Below are 24,896 nucleotides of genomic sequence, written 5' to 3' on the forward strand. Positions count from 1 at the left end.
ATGATCTACAATTACAGTGTGATGTTCATTAAGAAGTTTAGTGTCCCTAATCTATAAAGTGGGTCTGTTCAATATGATATGGTGAACCCTAAGGGTATAAGCTTTCTTGTGCATGAAGTTTATGAAACTAAATCTTTGTTCTATTTGATGGTTCAACTCAAATCCAGCCACTATCCTAACTAGGGGTGAGCAAGACCTGACCCAACTTGCTCATTCGACACGGTCCGGTCATGATCGGGTGTGAATAGGGTCAAGCCTGATCGGATTTAGGTCGGGTTTAGGGTCGGGTTCAGGTTCAAAAAATAGACTTGATCAATATTTAGGGTCGAGTAGGGACCAAACATGACCCGACCTGGTCCGTCTCATGGTCACTCGCTCATCATGTTTGTACATGTTTCTACTCAAATACGTATAATGATACCCTTTTAGTCGAAAGTATCATTTATTCTTTAATTTTTTCATAATATATACATGATTAATAATATATACATATATCATTTTATATATCAAACTACATATTCATAATAAAAATAATATTAAAAAGTCTTTATTTAAAATGAATATGTATTATATTAATAGGGTTTAGGTCGGATTTAAAGGCTGATTCGATCGCTATTTAGGGTTGGATTAACTTCGGGTCTAGGACTGAATCCTAGTTCAAAAAAGTGACCCGACCAATATTTAGGGCCGAGTAAGGACAAACCTTAACCCGACCCAACCTAACCCATGCTCACCCCTAATCCTAACCCATTTCCACTTGAATATCAGTTAGACTCACCCAAACATTATCTTTTTACGGAAAGTTTAACAAGTCAAAAAGCGAAGGAGGGAGGAAAAAAAGAGAACAAATTGAAAGAAATTTATCTCATTTACTCCAAAAATTGAAAGAAAAAATATAACAAATGCAAGACTTGGCTACATATGAGAACTTGCATGTGAATATAAAGAAAATGAAAAAGTCAAGATAGACAAGGAAAAGGCAGAGGTTGAGATGACATGAAAAGATTAGTATATGGGAAAAGAATTGAGGTAGCCCTAAGGTGGATAGTTCGTAACATGTTGGAAGCTCCAAAAAACATAGAACTACAAGAAGAGTCATAGATAGAGAATATGATATTATAAGGATGAGGACTACTATACAAAATTTCCCTAGTAGATTTTAATTTTTTTGAAAAAAATGAAGGAACTAAAATATACTCTTTTTACTCTTATTCAAGTATTAGAGAGGAACTATACTTATTACTACGTATATATATTGTTTTCAAAATATTGTTTAATGACCCGATACATTGGGTCTGCCCCGTCAGCATTCACCCTAAGGGCCTTCACTCAACTTGGGCTTGGGCTTGGGCCAGGGCTACTCATAGTGTGGTCATTTTCCGTATACATATATTAATCTCACCCGAAACCCTAACTTCACCTTGTTCTTCTCTGGAGACTGCAGGTATATCACTTCTCTCTATTACACTTTTTCCTTACTTTTTCATGCGATTCGGCTAATAATTTCAATTTATATTTATTCTTTTATTTTATAGCTACTTCTCCTTCTCGTTACGCATCACTATGGCTCCCGCTAAAGGTACGTTATTACGATTCATACGCTTTTTCATATTTCCGTTTCCGATGAAATAGATGAAATTTGAACTCAACATGTGTAAGTTATTATGAGAAACTATACCAGAGAACATAGTGATTTAATTCAATTTTATTGTACGTGAATTATTAATCTAGGGTTTAATTTTAATTTTGTTATTCAGTTGATAGTTCTAAGAAGGGTGATCCTAAGGCACAGGCTTTGAAAACTGCGAAAGCGGTGAAATCAGGCCCAACCTTTAAGAAGAAGGCAAAGAAAATCAGAACTAAGGTTACCTTCCATAGGCCAAAGACATTGACAAAGGATAGGAACCCAAAATATCCTCGCATTAGTGCTCCACCTAGGAACAAGCTTGATCATTATCAGATCTTGAAATTTCCTCTCACTACCGAGTCTGCGATGAAGAAGATTGAAGACAACAACACCTTGGTCTTCATTGTTGACCTCCGTGCCGACAAGAAGAAGATTAAGGATGCAGTTAAGAAAATGTATGACATCCAGGCCAAGAAGGTCAACACCTTGATCAGGTCAGGCATTGTGTAGTTTCATTCTTTAACACTTGATATTATTGCTATTCACAATGGAAGACTGGTTTTGAATCTCGTATCAATATTATGACATGAGATATTCTGAAGTATGCATTCTCTGCTTTTACACACCCATTTTTTATTATACCTGTTGTGTTTTGTTTTTCAACTATAGTATTTGCCAGCATTATTGTTAGTTTGTTGCATTGTTATCGTGAATGAGGCTGTGGTTGGGTTTGGTTGAAATGAATTGAAGGAAGCATGATAGTAAATTACATTGTTTGGATGGTTTAAAGATGATGGAATGGGATAAAACTTCCTGAAATGAATTTCATACCATTCAGTACCTCCAATTTTATTCCTCTCTATTTGGGGTTATGGGATGGAATTTGCTTAAACCAACTTATTACCGGCTCTATTCCATCATAAAATATCTGGACAATGGTCTAATAATTTTGTCATAGTTCCTTTCCATATCATTTCACCTAATACTTAATAACCAAACATAGCAACAGTTGACAATTTTATCTACGCAATCTGTACATCATGTTTGGGTGAAAGTCTTATTTATTCTATACGTATTACATTCAATTGGTTCCAGTTGTACATTTACAGTGTGCTTGTGGAACTGTGGAAGCTATTTAGTATAGTTCGCTGTGACTTATGCCAGCTTCAATCTATTAATCTGAATTATTCTGTTGCAGGCCTGATGGCACCAAGAAGGCCTATGTGAGGTTGACTCCTGATTATGATGCTTTGGATGTGGCAAACAAGATTGGCATTATCTAAGTTGGTGCCTGGATTCATCAGGGTTAATTTTCGATTAGATGTTAGGCAGCAGTACTGGGTAATCACCTTCACAAACAGCAAATGGTTTTGTATTTGTGCTCTGTTATTTGGTGTACTTTGGTTCAGTTTTCATTATGTCAGACCTTGGGTTTCAATTTTGACTACAAAGTTATTTAAATCAGTGATTGAAAGCGGCAAATGTTATAATTTATAGTTTTTAGTTATCAGGCAACTGCTTGAATGCGTGAGTTTGATGAACAAACCAAACCACTATTATTAGTTTCCACTTTTCTTAATTATGTCATATTTTATGTCTTTGGAAAAACACTACGCAAGTGGTGTGGCTCTAAATACAAAGCAAAAGGCTATTTATGTCCATGCTCCGAGATCTATTAACGTCGGTGAGATAAGTACTATTAAAACAAACGAAAAAATAATATTGGATTATATTTTTATTCTTTTATATATAATAAAATAATACTTTTTTATTGAAAACAAAAGGAATTACAACAATTACATTTGTCTTTGAAAACAGAAGGATTAAGAAGAACTTACATCTTCAGGATTTTTGTTGGTTTGTTTTGTACTACAACTTCAAGTAAAACAACGTCAACAACTGCTGTAGAAAGTTCTTTCTTACTATAAAAGTAGCACTTTAGCATAGGTTAGAGCAAGAAGCTTAGATAAGGCAACATAACTAAGCATAAGGCATTCTGAGAGCAAAGATAAAATGCTTTGTCTTTGAAGGGGAGGGCTCTGGCTTAGATTCTAAGGCCCTATAATAGTTTGGGTTTGGGTTTTCTAGAATTAAAACATCAATTTAGTCTCTGTATGGACATGATAGTTTAATTATAAAAAAATTAATTTGGTCTCTAACTTTAGAGATAGTTCAACAATTTTGTCGAAGTGAGAAACTTATAATGCTCGGGGTTAAATTGACAAATGATGTGTACATCTTAGGGCTGAATTAATGTTTTACTAGTTTTTCCATTGATAACTTCGAACCATGCAGTAACTATGAACGCTTGTATGTTATGTTTTTGGCAGACTAGCTAACAAACAATGGTTCAGCAACACCAGCAGGGTTAGAGGTTGCGTCACTGTCCCATGCTTTTGCTCTTTTTTGGCTGCAGTCACATTTGGTGCCTTTATTGGTGGCCACATTACCTTGTTTAGAACCATTTTGTACTGGATCGCTCAGTTACTTGGTTCTGTGGTTGCTTGTTTGCTCCTTAAGTTTGCCACTTCACATATATCCCTTCATTCAGATTTCAATAAAAACAAGGTTATTGTTGATAGTCATGAGAATAAATCCTCTCTTTTTTTGTTATCTAGTGATCATGTAAAAGAGCACATCAGAGGATACACTCCTCGATCTTTCATCTACATGATCACATGACAAGAAAGAATACGAGAGGATTCATTCCCAATCCATTGCACATTGTTACAGACTTTATTCCTACCTTTTTGTTTCCTTTCCTTTTTTGTACTAAATTTAAGGGCTGGTCTTTGGTATGTCCTTTGCAGGAACATCTGCATTTGCACTGTCTTCAGGTGTAGGAGCAGGAAATGCACTTGTATTTGAGATTGTGATGACATTTGGTTTAGTTTACACTGTTTATGCAACTGCAGTGGATCAAAAAGAAGGGTGACATTGGGACAATTGCTCCAATTGCAATTGACTTCATTATCGGCGCGCTAACATCTTAGTAGGTGGTGCCTTTGATGGTGCATCCATGAACCCAGCAGTGTATTTTGGACCGGCATCACTGGGTTTTACTGGGTGGGACCATTCATTGGTTCTGCTATTGCTGCTTTTGTCTATCAAACTTTCTTCATCAACTCAAACACTCATGAACAGCTTCCTACCACAGATTATTAGAACCTCAATTTCCTCACTGTATTTGAATTGAAAGTGAGGTTTTCTTTGTGTGGATGCTCTCTGTTGTTTTCAGATGTCCCATATGTAAGATCATTTATTCAATAATGGTTGTATCGAAGGAAATATCATAGATGCAAATAAATTTAAGAACTTATTATCTTAATGAAGAACTTATTAAAAATACAATTGTCAAAAGTTCAGTTAAAACATCAATAACCAATGGTAATGCCTCATGCCCTTTTCTTGACATGGTGTCTGTTGAGTTTGGTACGTCGCTGCTTGAATAAATGCAGGTAAAGTTTGAGCCAGAGGAATGGATAAACTAGAAGAACACCCTGATTGAGAGAAATCAAACATAAATTAAAAGATTAAACAATTCATAGAAGTAGATAAGTTACAAAGACAAAATGAAATTGAAAATGAAAACTTTAATTATGAAATATAGTGAAAACCAGTTTCCATGTGCTACACAAGTCAGTTCACAGCACTAAATATTGGCACAACTATTTCCTTGTTATTTCATAAATTTTCTTCCTCGTGTAGAATGTCTGAAACTCTATAGAGCACGGACACATCATTTGGTGTAAGTACCAACCAACCAAGGTTTTAAATTTGGCTCAGCGACCACTACATATGCTGATATATATCAAGGTTTTGAGACCCACAGAAAACATATTGTAAGAGCAATTGCGGCCACATTGATAGCAAATGCTATCAATTGTGCGAAATGTTAAGGATTTTGAAGTTTCTAAAACCGCTATTGTTATTTAAAATCTTGATCATGATACCAACACTTGTACAACACATGACCCACACATCTGACAAAAAAGAGTAGCAGCCCAGTGTACGGGGCTCCTATTTAGTGGGGTCCAGGAAAGATAGATATGTACAATCTTTCTCCACAAATGGAGAAGACAACAACTTTATTGTTGTGTCAACCCTCCACACGCATATGACACATGAATTTTTTTTAAAAATTAGACTCCAATACAGCTACAAATATTATGATTCACGAGTAGTTTTCTTAAATTTTCAATTTTATGCATATATTTGTTGTGTCTGTTTCCTACAATTTTAGAATTTGGTGTGTCTATGTCGTTTTACATGTCCATGTGAGTGTCTATGTTCCATATATGATTATCAAATATTCAGTCTACAGTAGAATTGGAAACTAAGAAAACCCATAAATAACTTATGCCAACTATCAGTTCCATCCAAGGTAGTGTTATAGGTTCATTTGTAGCAGCTATAGCTAACTAGTTACAAGACTAGTAGTTAATTCAGGTTATAATATATATAACTAAATGTAAAACTTACCCTAAGGAAATCATAATAACTAAATGGGAGGCCTGAAAAAGAATCTGCATAAGTGTTCTTCTTCTTTACAATTGGAAGTGCTTGGTACATAAGCCACACTGCATGATATTGACTGATTAGTTGCACTAGTTTATAATAATAATATTAAATTTTCAAGTTCATTCAGAAACAATACTCATAAGAGAGAGCTATGGATATATAAACTCACTTTCACCAGGACCTACTCCCAAAGGGTACAGCACTATAAACGCAGTGTACCTAAGTAAAACATGAACAATCAAGCTTGAACTTGAAGAGAGTATAACACGAATTTTCGAAGAAAGAAAAAGGAAAATACCTGAGATAGGTGATGGAAGGAGGACAGTTTCCCGTGCAACTGAAAGCATAATGTGAATATCTAATGACCTGCATAAAAGATTGCAACTCAATCCTACTCATCAAATTGTCAAACAAAACACACCATAGGTATGCTATAAGGAAAAAAAGAAGCCAAAATACACACCATGTAAAAATCAGTGGATATTCTCTTCAAATAAAAACTATGGAACCCTTTATTATGTTATAAATACATGAAATACCAAGGGGCTAAAAGGGAAAAAAATAGGAGTATTGAAAGAGAAATCAAGTCCAATATCATTAACATATGAAAAAACAGTGATCTGAAGCCATTTGCCTCAACTGCAACTATAAACATCCTAGGATTTCATTAATCTTTGTGTATGCGACACAACATATCAGTAATGGTTTTAAATGGTTTAGTAACTCATAATTGTTTAAACAGCAAGGTCATGCAAGTAAATTAAATGAAGTACATCCAATCAAAAGAATAATTTACCTCACTTATGCTCCATGCAAGAAAAGTGATAAAAACTGAAGGTAATTCCTGGACCTACATAAAGCAAACATCAGATTAATAGTTCTGTGCCTGATTGTCAATTATTGCATAAACAAGATCTTATGAATGCAGCCAGAAAAGCTTCAAATGGAATCATATCCAAGAGTAAATTATGCCAAAACACAAGAGCTTGAAAGTGATCATAAAACCTCATCAAGTTTGGCAACAACAGCAAGCAGAAAGTGAGTCCTTCCTCCCCATTGCATCAGAGGAAGCAATGCTCCACTAGGCACAAGGCCTGAAATCCCAACACTTGTGTATTGTTATGTAATGATTGGTAATTAAAGTAATACTGAATTTGAAACTAAACCCACCAATGGCTCCATGTATGACTTCCAAGAATGCAGCACATTGCAGGAAACCTTCATTGAAATGGTGAATCACCAATAATATAAAATCATGGCTAGAAATTAAATCAGATTAAAAAACATTCTGAAGATAAGTAAAAATAGTTGTATTTACACTTTCATTAAAAAAACATTTTTTTTAAATGTTATTGTAGTATTAATAGTTTAATACTCTCTCCTTTATTTTATATGTGAAATTAGTTAGAAGTGAATTAATTGTTCTGATAACATAAAAATCAATTATTTTTGCTGATAAATAAGAAGAGGGGGTAGTAAGTAAAAGAAGGGTAGTTTAGGGATATAGAGACTTATTAAGTAGCCAGCAGAAGCATAAGTTCCTTGAAGAGATGAAGTGGAAACAACATTGTAAAGTATCTTAGTTAAGGAAACTGTCCTGTGACATGCACAAAGAAAAGGAACAAAACATAAATAGTAGTATAAGAGATGAAGATAGACAGTGAAATAATGAAAAGAAGAAAAAATGGAGTTAGTGTTAGTTACCATCCAATGGCTTGAAGAGAATTATAAGCAAGAAGATAGAGTGTGGAAATAGGAGCAGCCATCTTTGTTTGTCGTTTCTAGATTGGGTAATCTGATCCAATATTATTTTTCTTTCTTTATAAATATATGTTCAATGTTCAATAATGTCACATCAGCCACCCCTTTAATTCAAGTATTCAACAACCAACAACCAACCTATAAATGCGCCTTCTTTTCTCATCTTTTATATTAATGGATGGTACTAAGAAGTAAAATGAGAACTCTATTAATATAAATCATACAACTCAATTGTATGTTACTTCACATTTACTTACTCCATCGCAGCTTTGTGTCACTTCATGTACCAAGAAGTGTGATTGACTAGAAAAATATTTAATAATTAGAACTTTTACTTAAATAAATTTTTTTAAACAATCAAATAATAATACATAAAGTGATATAAAAAGTGAGACAGCAAATGTGATATCAACATTTACAATTCATAATAAATATTATCCTTTCACTTGATTAGATCATTTCAAGCGAGTCTTTATACTTAATATCAACAATAGGGATATCACTAAATACATGTTACATGTACGTTTAAATGTACTGGTATGAATTCAGAATTCTTACTATTAAAACAATTAACATCTGAGTTAAAAGCTGATGGCAACTTTCTTTGGAGAAAGGATTAAAGAGGAAGAGTAATTAGAGAGATAGTTATGCATTTTGAAAGTGCAGCCTACCTTTGTTAGAACAATAGAAAGTTATCCATAAAAAAATATTTTTTTTGGTTTCCCACATGTATGGTTGCACTGGAGTAATCATGTCCGAGTCGGGAACATCCACATATACGTGAGACTAACTCTTTCAGCGGATATTTTTTCCATCCACAAGACTTGAACCCGAAACCTTGCTTAAGGGGAATCAAGCATGTACCACTTGAGCCAAAGTCCGTTTCTTATCCATAAAGAATATGTCATACAACAAATAACGTAGCAAAAATTCCATGACAACAAAACATGATTAACACATTAACAAAACATTCCATGAATTAAAAAAATTAAATATTTATTATTTTTCTTTTTTTACTTCAACATCATTATCAGACATGATTTGGAACATAATTTGAGATATCATATTTTTATTCGGAAATAATAGGGTTAAGAGCATTGAGTCAGCAGGTGTGAACATACGATGCTACTAGTCTGCAGGGGAAATAATAGATTGTGGCCATTTTGCCTCGTGGGCTTGGATGTAGTGCATGTTCCAGTCCATGATTTTGTTCACACTTCATACCAATTCAGATCCAACCCCTTTGACTCTTGCGCAGATAATTTGGACCAAACGATCATACCCAATTTATACACACCTCGCCTTTTTCCAAAACTATTCTATTTTAGCACACCACACCTTCGGAAGTGAACTACACATTACACACATTTTATTATCTCTTCGTCCATGTGCTTCTGTGTGGTCATCTCAAGTTGACATCGTCCACTCAATTGGACTTTGCCTGTAGGACATAGAAGGATGAATATGTTCTATCCGTTCATTTTAAACACTGAATGAACAATACTTAAACATATATAGTTTTTTATAATAAAGTTTGTATCCTTAGTTTCCTACCCCATACTATAAACTACATTATTTCCAATATGATATTTCAACTAACTCATCTTTCATCATATCATATAATAGAGCAGCATAAATCATTCATAGTTGACAATATCTAATAGAATTAAGGCTTAACTTTTATTGTTGATATTATAGAGATACAAAAATGGATGTTTACTGGAGAGAGAGGAATAAGATCTGAACCAAGAAAAATGATCATCTTCATTAATGGAGAGACAAATACTTGATTTTCCTTGTATTTTTAACGACAAAAATGTTATTATATTATACATAAAAGAATAGAAATGTCTTATCATACTTGTGAAATGATTATACAAAGACATGCATTTATTCCTTTCTTTAATGAAAAAAGGTTGTACTAATCTATCAAAAACAATATTGTTCAATAAGGGTATATGCATGCTATTATTCCTATTTGTAGACAATTGGTAATCTATTTATATTTTTAGAAATCAACATATGACCATATCAAATACATATTGTATTTGATATCTATGTAACACATGTGACTGATGCACACTTCACCATTTATCACCGTATGCAAGTCCAGAACTTATTTTATATTCAGATTTTCTAATAATTCAAGCAATTCCTTCAAACAATATAAAACTCATTATCATATTCTTTTATCAAAACTTTTACCGTCACTCTCGTGGCTCATTTGGAGACATTTGGGATCTCACAATTACACCCCATATGGATAGGGACCCAGTGAGTTTCATGACACCAAATTTGAACATAAATCTGAACGTTTAGCTCATAAATTCACCAGCTTCATAATAAGTAAGTGATCAATTCAATGCAATGTAGTCAAAGTTAGGTGAGAACAGAACACGTCTTAGCTTAGTTAGCAGTCAACCCAGGTGACTATGATTCGGAATCTCTCACTCTCTTTATTTTATTTAACAGTTCAAACTCACACATGACACCCCACACCACCCTCTATTTAAACTCCAATCACAATTCAAAACTCAACTCAACACTACCTAGAAAAGAAGCATTCTTGCTCTTTGTTCCCCTCACCATCCATATCGAAGAGAAGAATGTCGGTCATTTCCAGTTCCAGGGGAAAATCAATCGAACTTCAAATCCCAAAGAAACGGTTCGACACAGAAACAAGTCCAGAGAGAACCAAAGTTTGGACTGAACCAAAGCCCAAAACGCCAACAAGAGTCTCTGTCGTTTACTATCTCTCTCGAAACGGCCAACTTCAACACCCTCATTTCATGCAAGTTCCTCTCTCTTCACGGAAAGGACTCTACCTCAAAGGTAACTAACTAACATTAACCATTATTATTATATCTGATTTTCAACGATTACAATTTCAAAATTTAAAAAAATTACCCGTTTCAGATGTAATCAATCGCTTGAACCTGCTCCGTGGGAAAAGTATGGCTTCCATGTATTCCTGGTCTTCAAAACGGTACCGTTTCATTTTCATATTCCTCTTATTTTTCTACTTTTATTTTAGAAAAAATTTATTCATGTTGATAATGATGATGATGGCTCTCTCTCTCTCAGGAGTTACAAAAACGGCTTCGTTTGGCATGATTTGTGGGAAGAAGATTTCATTTACCCAACGCAAGGACAAGACTACATTCTCAAAGGATCTGAGATTCTCGATCACAGCAAATCGGACGATGACTCTGATTTCCTGCCGGCGATCCCCACACGGCGGCGGAACCAGTCCTGGGGCTCAGTAGACTCGAACGAGTACCGAGTTTACTACAAGTCTGAATCGTTCGGTGACTCCGCCGGAAAAATCGCGACCGACGCTTCAACTCAGACGGACGATAAGCGACGGCGGAGGAGGGCGGTGGCAGAAGAAGATGAACAGAAAAACGGAATCGAAGTTTCCGAAATAGAAACGGAAGGAGAACGTGACCCGCACGTGACGTGTCAGAATCAAAGTACAGAACTAAGCATTGATGAAATCTCGCCTCCACCGTCGTCCGATTCAAGCCCCGAAACCCTCGAAACGATGATGAAAGTAAATGGACGGCTGGGATTGCGCGCATTGTTTGGTACGAAGGAGAATAATCTAACGACTGAAAGCGATTCTAGTGGGAAAATGAGGGCCCCATCGATTCTTCTACAATTGTTATCGTGCGGTGCTGTGTCTTTCAAGGAAAGTGGGGTTAACAAAGATCAAGGGTTCTCATTGTTTGGGCACTATAAGAATAGATTGCCACGTGGAGCACAGAATCAAAAAGAGGTAGGGATATCGATGGAAATTGATGATTTGAAAAGGGTGATGTTGGAAGATAAAGAGTATTTCAGTGGGAGCTTGATTGAAACAAAGAAAGTGGAAATCCCTGCCTTGAAGAGATCTTCTTCTTGCAGTGCATATAGGTATGTTATGTGTTCAAATCTCCTTTACTAACTACATTAATAAAAGAATTAAGTTTGTATACTAAAGCCTTAGAAATAGAGTATAATATTTATATCGGCCACGTTGTTAAGATTTATACATAATTACTGTGTTATTTACTCTTCATTTGAATTACTTTCTAGGAAAAGTCAAAAGTTAATAATAATTTAAAATGAATGATAGTGAATGATAATGTGACAATGTGAAAAAACTTTTATAATGTCTGTTTATATCTTTTATCTTTTTATGATATTGGTTCAATTTTTTTTTTATCGATGGTCTGGTTATTTAATCTAAAGTTTGTGTTCTGTCTATGGTCCCTACTCTTTGCAGCGGTTCCCGGTTGCAAATCATGGAGCATGAAAATGTCGTGCGGGCAAAGTGCATACCAAGAAAGTCCAAGACACTGCCAACAAAAAAAGAAGAGGGTGCTTCCATGCATAGTGTTTGCAGCAGCCAACATGGAAGCAAAAGATTTACTTAACAAAAAATTGATACTTTGAAGTTCGAATAAATGTGAAACGAAAACCAATGAAAAGTTTGTAGCTGATAGCTGAGAAGAGAACAAAAGCTTAGAAAAGTGAAAATTAGAGTGAGCAGTGTGAGCGGAAGAATGTATAATATGGACAAATAGGGAAGTACTAATGAAGTAGGTGGTAGTGTGGTGGCCTAGAGAGAGCATTGCAATTTCTAAGTCACAGCATCATAGGCATTGTGATGGAGATGCTAGTTTGAAGCTATTGTCCGTTTTGATTTAGGTTCTGTTTGAGAATTGGTTATTAAAGTGAAAATGAAGATAATAGAAAGACATTTCACAAGTATATATACCTATGATTAAAATGTCATTATTTTTCTTCCATTCTCTTACAAAAATCAACTCATAAACAAAAGTAAATGCTCCTAACTTTAGTAGCTTTTTTCACTGTTAAACCTTTATGGTTAGATTGGAAAGGAAATTTGTTTGCATAGTGCGATCCAACTCGGCTTCACCCACTTCAAGCTCGCATGACTTTTATCAAGCCTTTTGGGACCTTCAAAGCATGGGGATTAATTTAATTAATTGTTTGTGCTAAACATGTTATTTTTTTCATTGAGGTGAGAAGTTATTATATTCTAAGGTTAATAAATAATACTTTTTGTAAGACATTTGTGTAACTTTGTGCGTGTATCTCTTCTTATTTATAATATCTTATCTCACCTTGTTTTTGCCTTCAATTATAAAGAGGACAGTGCCTTTTTTCCTATTTGGGCAATCTTAAAACTTTTTGGAGGAGTGGGTGATATATGATACATGAAAGTTGGCCCAAAGGACAGAATGCCATAAACGAGACGAGGAACAAAGAGCAGTTATTGGGCTTTATTTTGGTCCTTCTGTGAAATTTCAAATGATATGAATATGAGAAATGGAAACAGACAAAACGTTCAACAGTCTATTAACAACTCGGTTTAGACCCTTTCCCCAAAACAGAAAAACAAATACTACTTGCATCATTAGTCAGAGACAAATCATTAAATCATCCACTAATTATTATATTTGACAATAACGCAATAATAATACAAAGGAAAACTTAATCAAATAATAAAGAAAAAAAGGTAACAGAAAAATGATTGTAAGCATTGGGAATACATCATGTCAGATTGAACTGAACTGTTATCAACGCTATACATATGAGAGTATATATGTTATCATGTAAATTACACTATTCTATGTACTATTAGCTTATCATTAGTTTAAAAAATGTTTATAAGTTAAAAAACTAATAATTAACTATTTTTTTGATCAATCATCATTAATAACACATGCAATAATACAATATATGGGTAGCAGATGTGTTGACAATGAACTTTGAAAGTCTTCATCTACTTGAAGGTGATTATTTTTAATTAATGATATTTTAAAAGTTTTTTCCATCAATTATAATCTATTTTCCATTTCTCTTTCCTATTACTTCATTTATTACATCTCTCTCCTCTTTCTATATATTTATATTCCTGTAGTTTCTAGATTTTCCGATTTTTTATTGAATTTAATATTTATACAAAAGTTCTTTTTTTACAAAATGGGCACATATCTATCACTTACATATCAATAATTATTGACTCTTAAATAAAAATAATAATATAAATAAATAATAGATGATCAAATATATTTTTAGTGATGTAAATTATAAGTTTGACTTGTTGGTTTAAGTTTAGCCCATCTTATTTTTTTAGTTTCTTATTCAAAAATGTTATACCCTTAGAAATTCTTATATGTCATAAGAAAAATAATATGTCATAAAGTTTACTAATAGTTATTTTTAAGTGATATATATCATTTTTTTTTATGAGGCAGGATAATATATATTAGTCTTTCCTAATATAATAGTTTAAATGTACTTTTAGTTCCTCATTAAAACCTAAATATGGAAGGTTTTTTGTACTTTTATAGACAGGAGACTAATACATTTTATGCAAGGGCTAAACTAAAAAAATGTAAAGTTTTTTAATTTTTAATTTCAGGTAATTGTGTTGATACAGAATATCATGCACATGTTGTTCTTCTTTCTGTTACCTTCTTGTAGTCATCATATACAAGCACTTATACGTTTTTCTTTATAAAGAGCAAATTACATGTATGAAAATAGACAAGTTTAACTAATTTCACACGTAATAATAAAATAAGTTAAAAATAATTAATTGCTTACGGGAAATTATTATTCAACATTTGGTTATGGGAAATTATTTCAATTAAGAATGATATTGGAATAAGATAAATATGCTTAAATTTGATTATATTTAAAGGTGAAATTATCAATATATTTATTAATCAGATCAGAAATAGGAGTATTGTTTAAAGTACAGGCACAGCGTGTCATAATAATGCATCTCCTTAAACCTAAAGAATGAGTCTTATTTGAAGTGAAACTCACACATAACTTTCACTTTCATATTACCCAAAATAGGGAGAAATATATATTGCAAATAAATATAAAACATAAATGTGATAATTGTAAGTAACGTTATGTCATCATCAATAGAGATCAAGATCTTATCTGAATGTCTTTCTGTTGCAGTTGTCATTATCACATGAGAAGTATTGTTTTCACATAACTTATAGATCCTAATGCAAACCTTTACACTATGTTTGGCTCACAGCAGAAAATTGAAGGAAAGAAAATAAAATGAAAGAAAGTAGAAGGAATGAAAATAAATAGAAAGTTTGGTCAAAAATTAGTTGTTTGATTTTAAAAATAAAAATGAAGGAAAGAAAGCTATAATTTTTCTCTTCTCTTATTTGGTTGTGCAAAAAAGTGAAAGGAAGGAAAAAATATATGAGTAAAACTATATAAACACTCCAAATAAAAAATTCACATTTACAACATTGTTGTTTTTACTACTTTGTTTTTAGTGTGTACTATTACAATTATTCAACTTTTTATATACTTTCAATTATCTTAACTTGAGATAAAATTATTATTTCATATATTCCACCTAAGGAAAATAATTGATCTATTAAAAACATTTGTGATGGACGTTGAGTATTTATTTTGAAAATCATTCAATAAATAAGAAATATGAAACACACTTGATAACAGAACATACATTATATATATATATATATAATACTCATAACAAAAAATAGTTGGTGAGAAAATGAGTTAAGATAAGAGAGAAATGTTTGAGAACAAAAATAAAGGGTATTATAGGCATTTGAATAAAAATATTTTTTTCCTTAGGCGATTTTTTTTTAGTATGGCCCCCACTTTTTTCCCTCCTAATCTTTTCCTTTGTCAACCAAACTAGGGAAAAATATTTTTTCCTTCTTTTTTTTCTTCCACCTCTTTTCTTTCCTTCCATTTTCAGCAAAACCAAATATAACCTTAATTTTAATGAATTGACTATAAAGTAAAAAGAGATAAATAGATTGAAGTGGATAATAAGTTTAATGTAAAAAGTTTGATTTGTGAGTAAGATTACCATACTAAGCATATGGTGTTGAATGTTTTTTCCCATGTATTTCAAAGTGTATATAAAAAAATATAGGTATGGGACAAAAATTAATGTGGACAATGTCATATATAATATGGAAATTTGGTGTGTAACAAATGTGGTTCTCTTACTTTCTCCCGAACATTATAGTATTATCATTATAAATGTCTTACATTATGTTATAATCACATGCACCGCTCTTTATTTTTATAATCCTGCTTAATTATAAGTGATATGATGCTAAACTTACATTAATAAAATTATTTATTTAACGGAAAAACTGTGATTGCTATTTATTGTTGGATGAACTTAAATACATTTTGTTTTTTCATATTGATAATTTGATATGATAATACATTGGTGGATAAGATATAGATGACAAAATAATTTTGCCTTATTGAAATTCATGATTTGATAAGTCAACAAGAAATATAATCTTATTTTATCGTGGTCATCTAATATATATAATTATCACGATCTGTTCTGATCTTTTATAGGTTTGGTGTGTGGGAAAATTTTGGGTCCCAAATTTATAAAAAAAATTCTAACTATATCAATTTTGTATGTTAAAATTTAAACAAAATGGAAAGTCCAAAACAAATGGTGAGTTCTAGATAAAAACAAATATATGGTGTATATCAAAATAACTTAATTATATTATTTTTATAATAAACTTTCAACAAAATAAATCTCAAACAAACATAATATAATATACACTTTTTTTGGGGCTTGAATCCATATGTTTTTGGAGGTCAATTTCTTAATGATCGTTAAATGACTTCATACTTTGGTTACCAAATATTAGACTTTATTTCAATTATACATCAATCGTCCGTGTGATAATATGAAAAAACAATTATTATGACTAATCGACTAACAAGATATTAAATGAATTTATACATATGATAATATTAATTGATAACACAATAAATTTAAAAAATAAAAGAAAACAATGACATATTTATTTATATTATTTGTTGTTTGTAAAAAATATCTGTTGTCTCTTGTGTCATGCACTCACAGCAAAAGGTTAACCCTCACTATTATAAAGAAATTATTAGTTGAAGAATGCAATATTGTCTTCATTATTTTGACCATTATTTGAAATTTATATTTTCATCTCATCCTTATTATCTCCTAAATTAAATGTATCATTATCACTAATAGTAAAATTTATGAGAATAATGTATCTCCTTATGTAAGGATATAACTTATCTTCTCTAGTCAGTAAAAATGTGACATGTGTGCTATTTTGTTTATTTTTAAAAATATTTTTATTGAAAATGATGAAACATGACACATGTCATAATTTTACTAACAGGAGGAGATAATTTATCTTCTTGTATAAGGAGATACTCCATTCCCAAAATTTATATATCTAGTTTTAAAATCTTAGACTATATCTACGCTTTTTATGTGTGCAATATTAATATTACTATAATAAATAAATTTATTGACTTATAAAAAACAGGTTGACTAGCACCTCGGTTGTGTCAAAATGTTAGTGTCTTATAAAGAAAATTGAGTTATAATCGAATAGGACAAAAATATATTATTTTCATCTTATCTTTTTTCTCAAATATCGTCACCATCTTCCAACGACCATATTATTACCATTATCATTGTTGTTGCAGCTATCACCACACCATCACTTCTACATAGTCATTATCCCAACCACAATCTTCAAAACATCACAATCATTAAATTGAAGAGAATAAAGTATTTTCTGAAATAATTTATTTCCTTTAACCAGTAAAAATATGACATATGTGCTGTTTTGATTAGTTTTAGAAATAGTTTTATAAAAAATGATTAAATATGACATATGTCATAATTTTAGTAGTTGGAAGAGATAACTTATCTCTTTATACCAAAAAATACTTTATTATCTAAATTGAAAGTATATATTATAAATTATATATCATTATGACATAATGATAATTTTATTATTTGAATATGTGTTGTATGATATTGTGTAATACTTATGATGTTATTAGACATATGCTCTATGCATACATAGTTTGATCAACTCTCATGTTTAGGGATGATGTAGAGTGAGTAATGCTTACTCATGCTTCAAGAGACACATATCATGAGTATTTATGATATTCATATGGATAATCAACAATTTTAAAGTTTAGTTATATAATTTATACATTTTAAAATAATCAATATATAAATAAATTATTACATGAATAATAATGATTTCATCAACTTCTCAAAATAAAAAATTCATTGATTATAATTTTTTGTAATTATTACAATGCACTATTTAGAATATTTTAGTGATTCTTTTAATAAGGCAAATTTTATTTTTATGCAATATTTATTTCTCTCTTTTATTTGTCATTTTTTATTAATGTACGATATTTCTTAGAGATAAGAGTTAAAGTTGTAATCTCTTATATGTTTTAAAAAAAATCAAAGAAATTAACTATCCTTTGTCATGTGATTGAGCATTAAAACAATTATTAAAATTATTTGGGTTTCATATATTATTTTATAATTTATTATCTTTCTTTATAAATTTAGAACATCTACTATTTCCATTACATCCCAAATTATTATTTATTTTTAGGATTTAATATGTATACACTGACGATGTATATATTTTTTACACTATCAGCAAATCATCTATCATTGATTTATTAATCATCATTGACTCTTAAACAAAATAACACAAATCTAAATAATACGCTAACAATATAAAAAACTTTACACCGTCGCACAAATTTTAAAATCTTATTCTTATTCCATTCCAAATCTACTTCACATCATCATTTAATATCATATTTGTCATCCTTTATGTGAATTGTGGCCCCATTGACACACAAGAATACATTCTTATTTAACAACATGATCTTATTTTATATAACAAGCAAAACATGATCAGGCTAAGAATGTATATAAAATGATAAAAACAAACTAATTTTAGATAATCACCATTAACATATTAATTACCTCTCTCACCATATATTGAACATCATAATAAAAAATTATAACATAAAATTTATCGAATACAAAAATATATATTATAATTCTTTAAGATGAAATATATAAAAATTGAATATTTAATATCATATAATACGGACCAATATATATATATAAAAGGAACATTGACACAGTATGTATAAATCGAAAAGAACTCCCTTGTACTAAGAATCATTCAATCCCCTTCTTAAATAATTAAATTATGCAAACCTCAGAAAGTTAAGCATCTCACACACATTTGTTATTGTACAAATACCCTGTATAATATATGGTATATTGGTGTGAGAGTGTGATATCTTCTTCCATAACATAAATTCATAAACCATAAACCATAAAACATAAAACCATGATTTCTATGTGCTGACACATTGCCTTCAACCAAAACAAATCCACATGTTTAGTGTTGTAAGTTGCTGCTTTTATTCTCCTTCAGTTACCTTTTTATTTATCACCATCTTCCTTTTTTTTCATATTTTTCACCGAAGCTATCTCTTTTTTTATCTTGCATGCTTTAAACTTTGAACAACGCCCTTCTCTTACTGACACACACAACACTGTAACTAGAGACATTCCAATTCTCTCACAACTTGTCACCATGTCTTTGCTCATTATTATTGTTCTCTGAGGTTTATGTTTGGAAGTGTTATTGTTTTTATTATTGTTATTATTCTATCATATCATAGAAACAAATCTTCGTGGGTTCAGTTTTGTTTTCTTTCTTATCTTTTTCCTTGTTGTGAATTCTTCTACCAGGTTTTGTTTTTCACATTCCAAATTTTGGAAAGTTGTTATTTTTAAGTTGCTGATTCGATTTGGTTGTTGTGGCTGATGATGGGTCCCGTGAGAGGGTTGAAAAAGAGAAAAAAGCAAGAGAAGAAGCATGGTGAGAATGGTTCTTCTGCTTCTGGGTCCCCTCAGAAAGAGGGTCCTCTAGATTGGTTGGATGAGTTGTCAAAGAGGATTATTAACAATGGTATATTTTTTCTTTTCAGTTTTACTGTTTTCAATTCATGTCATGTTTCATATAGCTTTTGATAATTGGTTTGTTGATGAATACCGGTGTGATGTGTTTCTCTTTGGTTTCCTAGAATCTCTATTTTACAAAGGTTTAAGTTTTGCACCCTTTTGTCATTCAAGTTATGTGTATGATAAATGAAGACAATGTATTTTGATTTACAAGTTAAGGATCCCTAATTTGACTTCAATGTTGACTGTTATTCTGTTCATGTTATCTTACCAATCAAGGAATCTTTAATCACATAACATTGTACAATGACTTTGCAATGAAGCATTATCTTGTTAGTGTGTATCATTTGATACAATATGGATGTATACCGGAAATTCATCGGAGAGTGATACTTTTTCATCATGCTGGACAATGATTGCAGTCCCTCTGTGCCTCCTCTAAATGCTCATGCTAATTAATCTTAATTGTTTTATAAAATAAATAAAAAAGGAACCAAATGCAACACAGATATAATACATGTATGAATTCCATTTCAACTCATCACCTAGTAAACAAATATCGATAACCCTATATAGGGCGATTCAGAAATTTATTATCATCGTTATGTTTTTGTTATTATCGATTAGTATGCCTAAAAAAATCATTATCCGAAAGACTAGTTATCATTGGTGTTAAATAGTAGTGGATGTTCAAATTGTTTTGTGCATTGTTTAATGCAGTTCTGCTTTCCCTCCATTTGTGCTCCTGCTTATAGGGTGCAGAACTAAATTAGTTGAACTCATTGTTTAGTACAGATTCTTTAGGCAAGTTAACCTTAAATTGTTTTTATTCAATACTTCAAATATAAAGTGTCTCAGATCCTAAAGCCTTAAGTGTAACAAGTCGGAATTATAGCATAGATAGACCATTAGATTCACTGAATGGAATAAAGTAGAAACTCTAGGATAAAAAGAGGAGTACATGTTTTTTAAATCCTCATTGTTTATGTTATCAACTACCCTGTTAAAGTTTTTGTAGCTTTTCTCTGTAAAATTTATTGTGTTGGTCGGCACTGTACCAATTACAATTTATCTTTATGGAATGTATTTCATTTATCGGTTATTAAGCCAAAGCCAGGGAACAAAATAAGGATAGAAAGAGAGTGAGGAAGAAAAGAGTTATTTTATAATCATGTCCTCTAAGTGAGGGAGAATGAAACAGATGAAAAAACTGAGAATGTATAGTATTTGGAATGTTCCTATGGACTCTAGTTTCTAGTAAAATTTCTTTGTTAATGAGTCAAGTCGAAAGAGCAGTCCGCAAGCAACTTACGAAATTCCTAGCTAGCCTTGATATAGCGGCAGCGCAAACTTTATTTTAATAGATTGTTAGATACTGAGTATGAAATAACTAATCACCTTATTCCAAGGTGTAGTGTTTGGTGTATAGGTGTTCCTTATTAAGATAGTGCCAGAAACGCTATTATTATCAGTTAGTCATCTTGCATGTTTTGTATTGTGTTCTTATGTTTAAATTTATGAGCTAAACAATCATGTTGTTCATAGACTTTGAATAATGATTTATTCCAATCAAACTGTGTTGATAGGGTGTGTTGAATATGGAACATGCTACAGAATGAATATATTCTTGACATGTTTAATATTTGCTGATAAATTTTATCTTAATTGTTTTATGTTCAGGGTCTCTAGTACAAATGTACAATACTCTTTTTTAAACTATATTTGTTCATCTTCACTAGTAATTTTTTTTGAACAGTTCATCATTGTGAAATCTGATCAAGGCATGTAGGATTTAATCAGTGCTTTTCTAGTATACCTAACCACATGTCTTGAAACCCTATTTTGGTAGAAAAACTTGATAGCTAAATACAACTCTGCATCTTGAGGAAGTTACAACCTGCATTTAAATTGGAAAAAAATTGATTTTGTTTAGTTTAGTTACTTTTTAACAAACGTTTGTCCCAATTCAGATCAATTGCTAGCCGAGATAATTCAGCTTCATGTTTCCAGGCGGCATCCTATTTTATTGTTGGTTTCTTAAAGAGATTATTACACCCTTGCAGATTAGTTTAGTTTGATTATTTTTCTGTGTCGAGTCCATCCAAAACAATATCTAAATCTGAAAATTAAGTTTGCATTATTAACAGTTAGAATTTATAATTTGTATTGCTTGGTAGGTCTTCGACAGTCTCCGCCGAAGGGTTTGGATAACTTCCAATCTGTTTTTAAGATGTCCAGAAAGACATTTGAGTACATATGTTCACTTGTTAAGGATGATATGATGGCAAAAGCTGGGAATTTTATATTTACAAGTGGAAAGCCAATGTCTTTACATGATCAAGTAGCTGTGGCATTGAGAAGATTAGGATCTGGTGACTCGCTAGTCACGGTCGGTGATTCATTTGGACTAACCCACTCAACTGTTTCGCAAGTCACTTGGCGATTTGTGGAATCTATGGAAGAAAGAGGGCTTCAGCACCTGCATTGGCCCTCTACAGAATCTGAAATGAATGAAATCAAATCCAAATTTGAGAAAATAAAAGGCCTCCCCAATTGTTGTGGTGTAGTTGATGCTACTCACATCACAATGTGTCTACCCGCCACAGAACCGTCTAGTAAAGTGTGGCTTGACCATGAGAAGAATCATAGCATGGTGTTGCAAGCAATTGTGGATCCCGACATGAGGTTTAGGGACATCGTCACAGGCTGGCCAGGTAAAATGAAGGATTGGTTAGTCTTCGAGAGTTCGAATTTCCACAAACTTTGTGAAAAAGGAGAGAGGTTGAATGGTAAGACATTACAGCTCTCCGAGGGATCGGAAATAAGGGAATATATAATTGGAGATTCAGGCTATCCTCTACTGCCATATCTCATTGTCCCACATGAAGGGAAAGAACTCCCGGAGCCTAAATCGGACTTTAACGAGCGACATTTTGCGACAAGAATGATGGCACAGAGGGCATTGGTGAGGCTGAAGGAGATGTGGAAAATCATTCAAGGATCGATGTGGAGGCCTGACAAACACAGGTTGCCGAGGATTATTCTTGTTTGTTGCTTGCTTCACAACATTGTTATTGATATGGAAGATAATGTTGAGGATGAACTATCTTTGTCTCACAATCATGACTCAGGTTACCATCAATTCATTTGTGAAGCTTCAGATGTGGAAGGAGTATCACTAAGAGAAAAGTTATCTCTCTACTTGAATCAAAGATTTCCTACAAGAAATTCTGTCTATTACTAGAGCTTTTGTTCGTAGCTCAAGAATTTATCTCAAGTCCTGAAATTTTATAAGTTGTTATATATTTTAGTTCCTTTTCCATGATTACTACTTTTCTAGAGTAATTCAAATGGTACTTCACTTGTTTGAACTATTCAAGTTTACCAAATATGGTTGAGGATAATGTTAGCACCAAAATCATGCCGATTTGTCGATAACTCTTAATTGCAAATTTGGATTTTGTTTATCACAAGTCATTGTTATGGACGCTTCCTTGTTTTGTTTTTACTCCAACATAATTTATTAGGCCTTCCATATTTTATTTTATTCACACTATTGGTTTAGACGAGTACATCGTTCATTTATATTACTTATGTGAAATGAAAGTATTTAAAAGTCGATATGATTAAATATAAATGATTAAATGTGAACGAAAGATAATTAAATGTGAACGATGATTAAAAAATTCTGGCACTGATACACTTTTATTTTACATTCTTCTCTTGGTCAGCTCTCATACTCAACAGATTTTTAAAAGGCCCAATTGAAGCGGTAGTCTTATTATTCTTCCCCCAATCATTTTCTGTGGTTGAAGTCAATACAGACCATTGAGTTTTGTATGTTCAATTGAATATAAATATGATTTTATATCTGTCCAATGGAGACATGTTTAATTTATTGAAAATGAAGATGAGTGGGAATATGACATGAGGTTGAGAATATGAAAATGAAGGGAAATACCAGAGGATATTATGGGGTTATTATACAAAAAAATTGGTCCAAAACTAAAAAGTGGGGTCCATAAAATGTATCAATAACATATTTGCAAAATAAATAAATAAAACCACAGTGGCATATGTGATCCAAACACATAACGGGCCTAGTGAATTGGTTTAGGCCCACTAACTTTTTGCTTATAAAAAAACCACTAACTTTTTGCTGTCCCACAAAGAGTGCCACTAATGATGGCACAGAGGGCATTGGTGAGGCTGAAGGAGATGTGGAAAATCATTCAAGGATCGATGTGGAGGCCTGACAAACACAGGTTGCCGAGGATTATTCTTGTTTGTTGCTTGCTTCACAACATTGTTATTGATATGGAAGATAATGTTGAGGATGAACTATCTTTGTCTCACAATCATGACTCAGGTTACCATCAATTCATTTGTGAAGCTTCAGATGTGGAAGGAGTATCACTAAGAGAAAAGTTATCTCTCTACTTGAATCAAAGATTTCCTACAAGAAATTCTGTCTATTACTAGAGCTTTTGTTCGTAGCTCAAGAATTTATCTCAAGTCCTGAAATTTTATAAGTTGTTATATATTTTAGTTCCTTTTCCATGATTACTACTTTTCTAGAGTAATTCAAATGGTACTTCACTTGTTTGAACTATTCAAGTTTACCAAATATGGTTGAGGATAATGTTAGCACCAAAATCATGCCGATTTGTCGATAACTCTTAATTGCAAATTTGGATTTTGTTTATCACAAGTCATTGTTATGGACGCTTCCTTGTTTTGTTTTTACTCCAACATAATTTATTAGGCCTTCCATATTTTATTTTATTCACACTATTGGTTTAGACGAGTACATCGTTCATTTATATTACTTATGTGAAATGAAAGTATTTAAAAGTCGATATGATTAAATATAAATGATTAAATGTGAACGAAAGATAATTAAATGTGAACGATGATTAAAAAATTCTGGCACTGATACACTTTTATTTTACATTCTTCTCTTGGTCAGCTCTCATACTCAACAGATTTTTAAAAGGCCCAATTGAAGCGGTAGTCTTATTATTCTTCCCCCAATCATTTTCTGTGGTTGAAGTCAATACAGACCATTGAGTTTTGTATGTTCAATTGAATATAAATATGATTTTATATCTGTCCAATGGAGAC

General features: G+C 32.0%; 4 protein-coding genes and 1 pseudogene across 7 annotated transcripts; 4 read left to right on the top strand and 1 right to left on the bottom strand.

The window, feature by feature from the left end:
• On the top strand, window positions 1,396-3,126 carry LOC109355364 (60S ribosomal protein L23a-1-like). Its single transcript, XM_019598484.1, has 4 exons — window positions 1,396-1,444; window positions 1,536-1,579; window positions 1,758-2,121; window positions 2,826-3,126. The coding sequence occupies exons 2-4, from the start codon at window positions 1,564-1,566 to the stop codon at window positions 2,908-2,910; spliced, it is 465 nt and encodes a 154-aa protein (XP_019454029.1). The 5' UTR covers window positions 1,396-1,444; window positions 1,536-1,563; the 3' UTR covers window positions 2,911-3,126.
• Window positions 4,173-4,815, top strand: LOC109355365 (annotated as a pseudogene).
• On the bottom strand, window positions 4,898-7,985 carry LOC109355362 (very-long-chain (3R)-3-hydroxyacyl-CoA dehydratase 2-like). Of its 2 annotated transcripts, none has more exons than XM_019598483.1 (9): window positions 7,853-7,985; window positions 7,660-7,745; window positions 7,319-7,366; window positions 7,154-7,242; window positions 6,945-6,998; window positions 6,447-6,514; window positions 6,318-6,367; window positions 6,110-6,207; window positions 4,898-5,141 (listed from the first exon to the last, which is right to left on the bottom strand). In XM_019598483.1, the coding sequence occupies exons 1-9, from the start codon at window positions 7,912-7,914 to the stop codon at window positions 5,115-5,117; spliced, it is 582 nt and encodes a 193-aa protein (XP_019454028.1). In that variant the 5' UTR covers window positions 7,915-7,985; the 3' UTR covers window positions 4,898-5,114. The 2 variants fall into 2 exon arrangements, with proteins under 2 accessions (XP_019454028.1, XP_019454027.1); XM_019598482.1 differs by having other exon boundaries at window positions 4,909-5,127; window positions 7,853-7,983.
• Window positions 10,432-12,895, top strand: LOC109353497 (protein UPSTREAM OF FLC-like). The gene is made up of 4 exons (XM_019595797.1): window positions 10,432-10,741; window positions 10,826-10,895; window positions 10,994-11,824; window positions 12,177-12,895. Exons 1-4 carry the CDS (start codon window positions 10,516-10,518, stop codon window positions 12,325-12,327), a joined length of 1,278 nt encoding a protein of 425 aa, XP_019451342.1. The 5' UTR covers window positions 10,432-10,515; the 3' UTR covers window positions 12,328-12,895.
• On the top strand, window positions 19,104-24,422 carry LOC109355371 (putative nuclease HARBI1). 3 transcript variants are annotated; one of them, XM_019598503.1, is made up of 4 exons: window positions 19,219-19,432; window positions 19,560-19,779; window positions 21,950-22,742; window positions 23,981-24,422. In XM_019598503.1, exons 2-4 carry the CDS (start codon window positions 19,635-19,637, stop codon window positions 24,252-24,254), a joined length of 1,212 nt encoding a protein of 403 aa, XP_019454048.1. In that variant the 5' UTR covers window positions 19,219-19,432; window positions 19,560-19,634; the 3' UTR covers window positions 24,255-24,422. The 3 variants fall into 3 exon arrangements, with proteins under 3 accessions (XP_019454047.1, XP_019454048.1, XP_019454044.1); XM_019598502.1 differs by lacking the exons at window positions 19,219-19,432; window positions 23,981-24,422 and adding an exon at window positions 19,104-19,211 and having other exon boundaries at window positions 21,950-23,184; XM_019598499.1 differs by lacking the exon at window positions 23,981-24,422 and having other exon boundaries at window positions 19,221-19,432; window positions 21,950-23,184.

Source organism: Lupinus angustifolius, chromosome LG08, assembly GCF_001865875.1.
Source record: "Lupinus angustifolius cultivar Tanjil chromosome LG08, LupAngTanjil_v1.0, whole genome shotgun sequence".
Classification (NCBI taxonomy): Eukaryota; Viridiplantae; Streptophyta; class Magnoliopsida; order Fabales; family Fabaceae; genus Lupinus; species Lupinus angustifolius.

Excerpts from the sequence above, each read along its gene's own strand:
- LOC109355364 (XM_019598484.1), top strand. Across the intron at positions 2,122-2,825 it reads AAGGTCAACACCTTGATCAG|GCCTGATGGCACCAAGAAGG; the intron begins GTCAGGCATTGT and ends ATTCTGTTGCAG.
- LOC109355362 (XM_019598482.1), bottom strand. The coding sequence starts at position 7,914 with ATGGCTGCTCCTATTTCCACACTCTATCTTCTTGCTTATAATTCTCTT. Across the intron at positions 6,999-7,153 it reads TTGTTGCCAAACTTGATGAG|GTCCAGGAATTACCTTCAGT; the intron begins GTTTTATGATCA and ends TGCTTTATGTAG. Across the intron at positions 6,515-6,944 it reads TTGCATGGAGCATAAGTGAG|GTCATTAGATATTCACATTA; the intron begins GTAAATTATTCT and ends TCTTTTATGCAG.
- LOC109353497 (XM_019595797.1), top strand. The coding sequence starts at position 10,516 with ATGTCGGTCATTTCCAGTTCCAGGGGAAAATCAATCGAACTTCAAATC. Across the intron at positions 10,742-10,825 it reads GAAAGGACTCTACCTCAAAG|ATGTAATCAATCGCTTGAAC; the intron begins GTAACTAACTAA and ends TACCCGTTTCAG. Across the intron at positions 11,825-12,176 it reads TCTTCTTGCAGTGCATATAG|CGGTTCCCGGTTGCAAATCA; the intron begins GTATGTTATGTG and ends TACTCTTTGCAG.
- LOC109355371 (XM_019598502.1), top strand. The coding sequence starts at position 19,635 with ATGATGGGTCCCGTGAGAGGGTTGAAAAAGAGAAAAAAGCAAGAGAAG. Across the intron at positions 19,780-21,949 it reads AAAGAGGATTATTAACAATG|GTCTTCGACAGTCTCCGCCG; the intron begins GTATATTTTTTC and ends ATTGCTTGGTAG.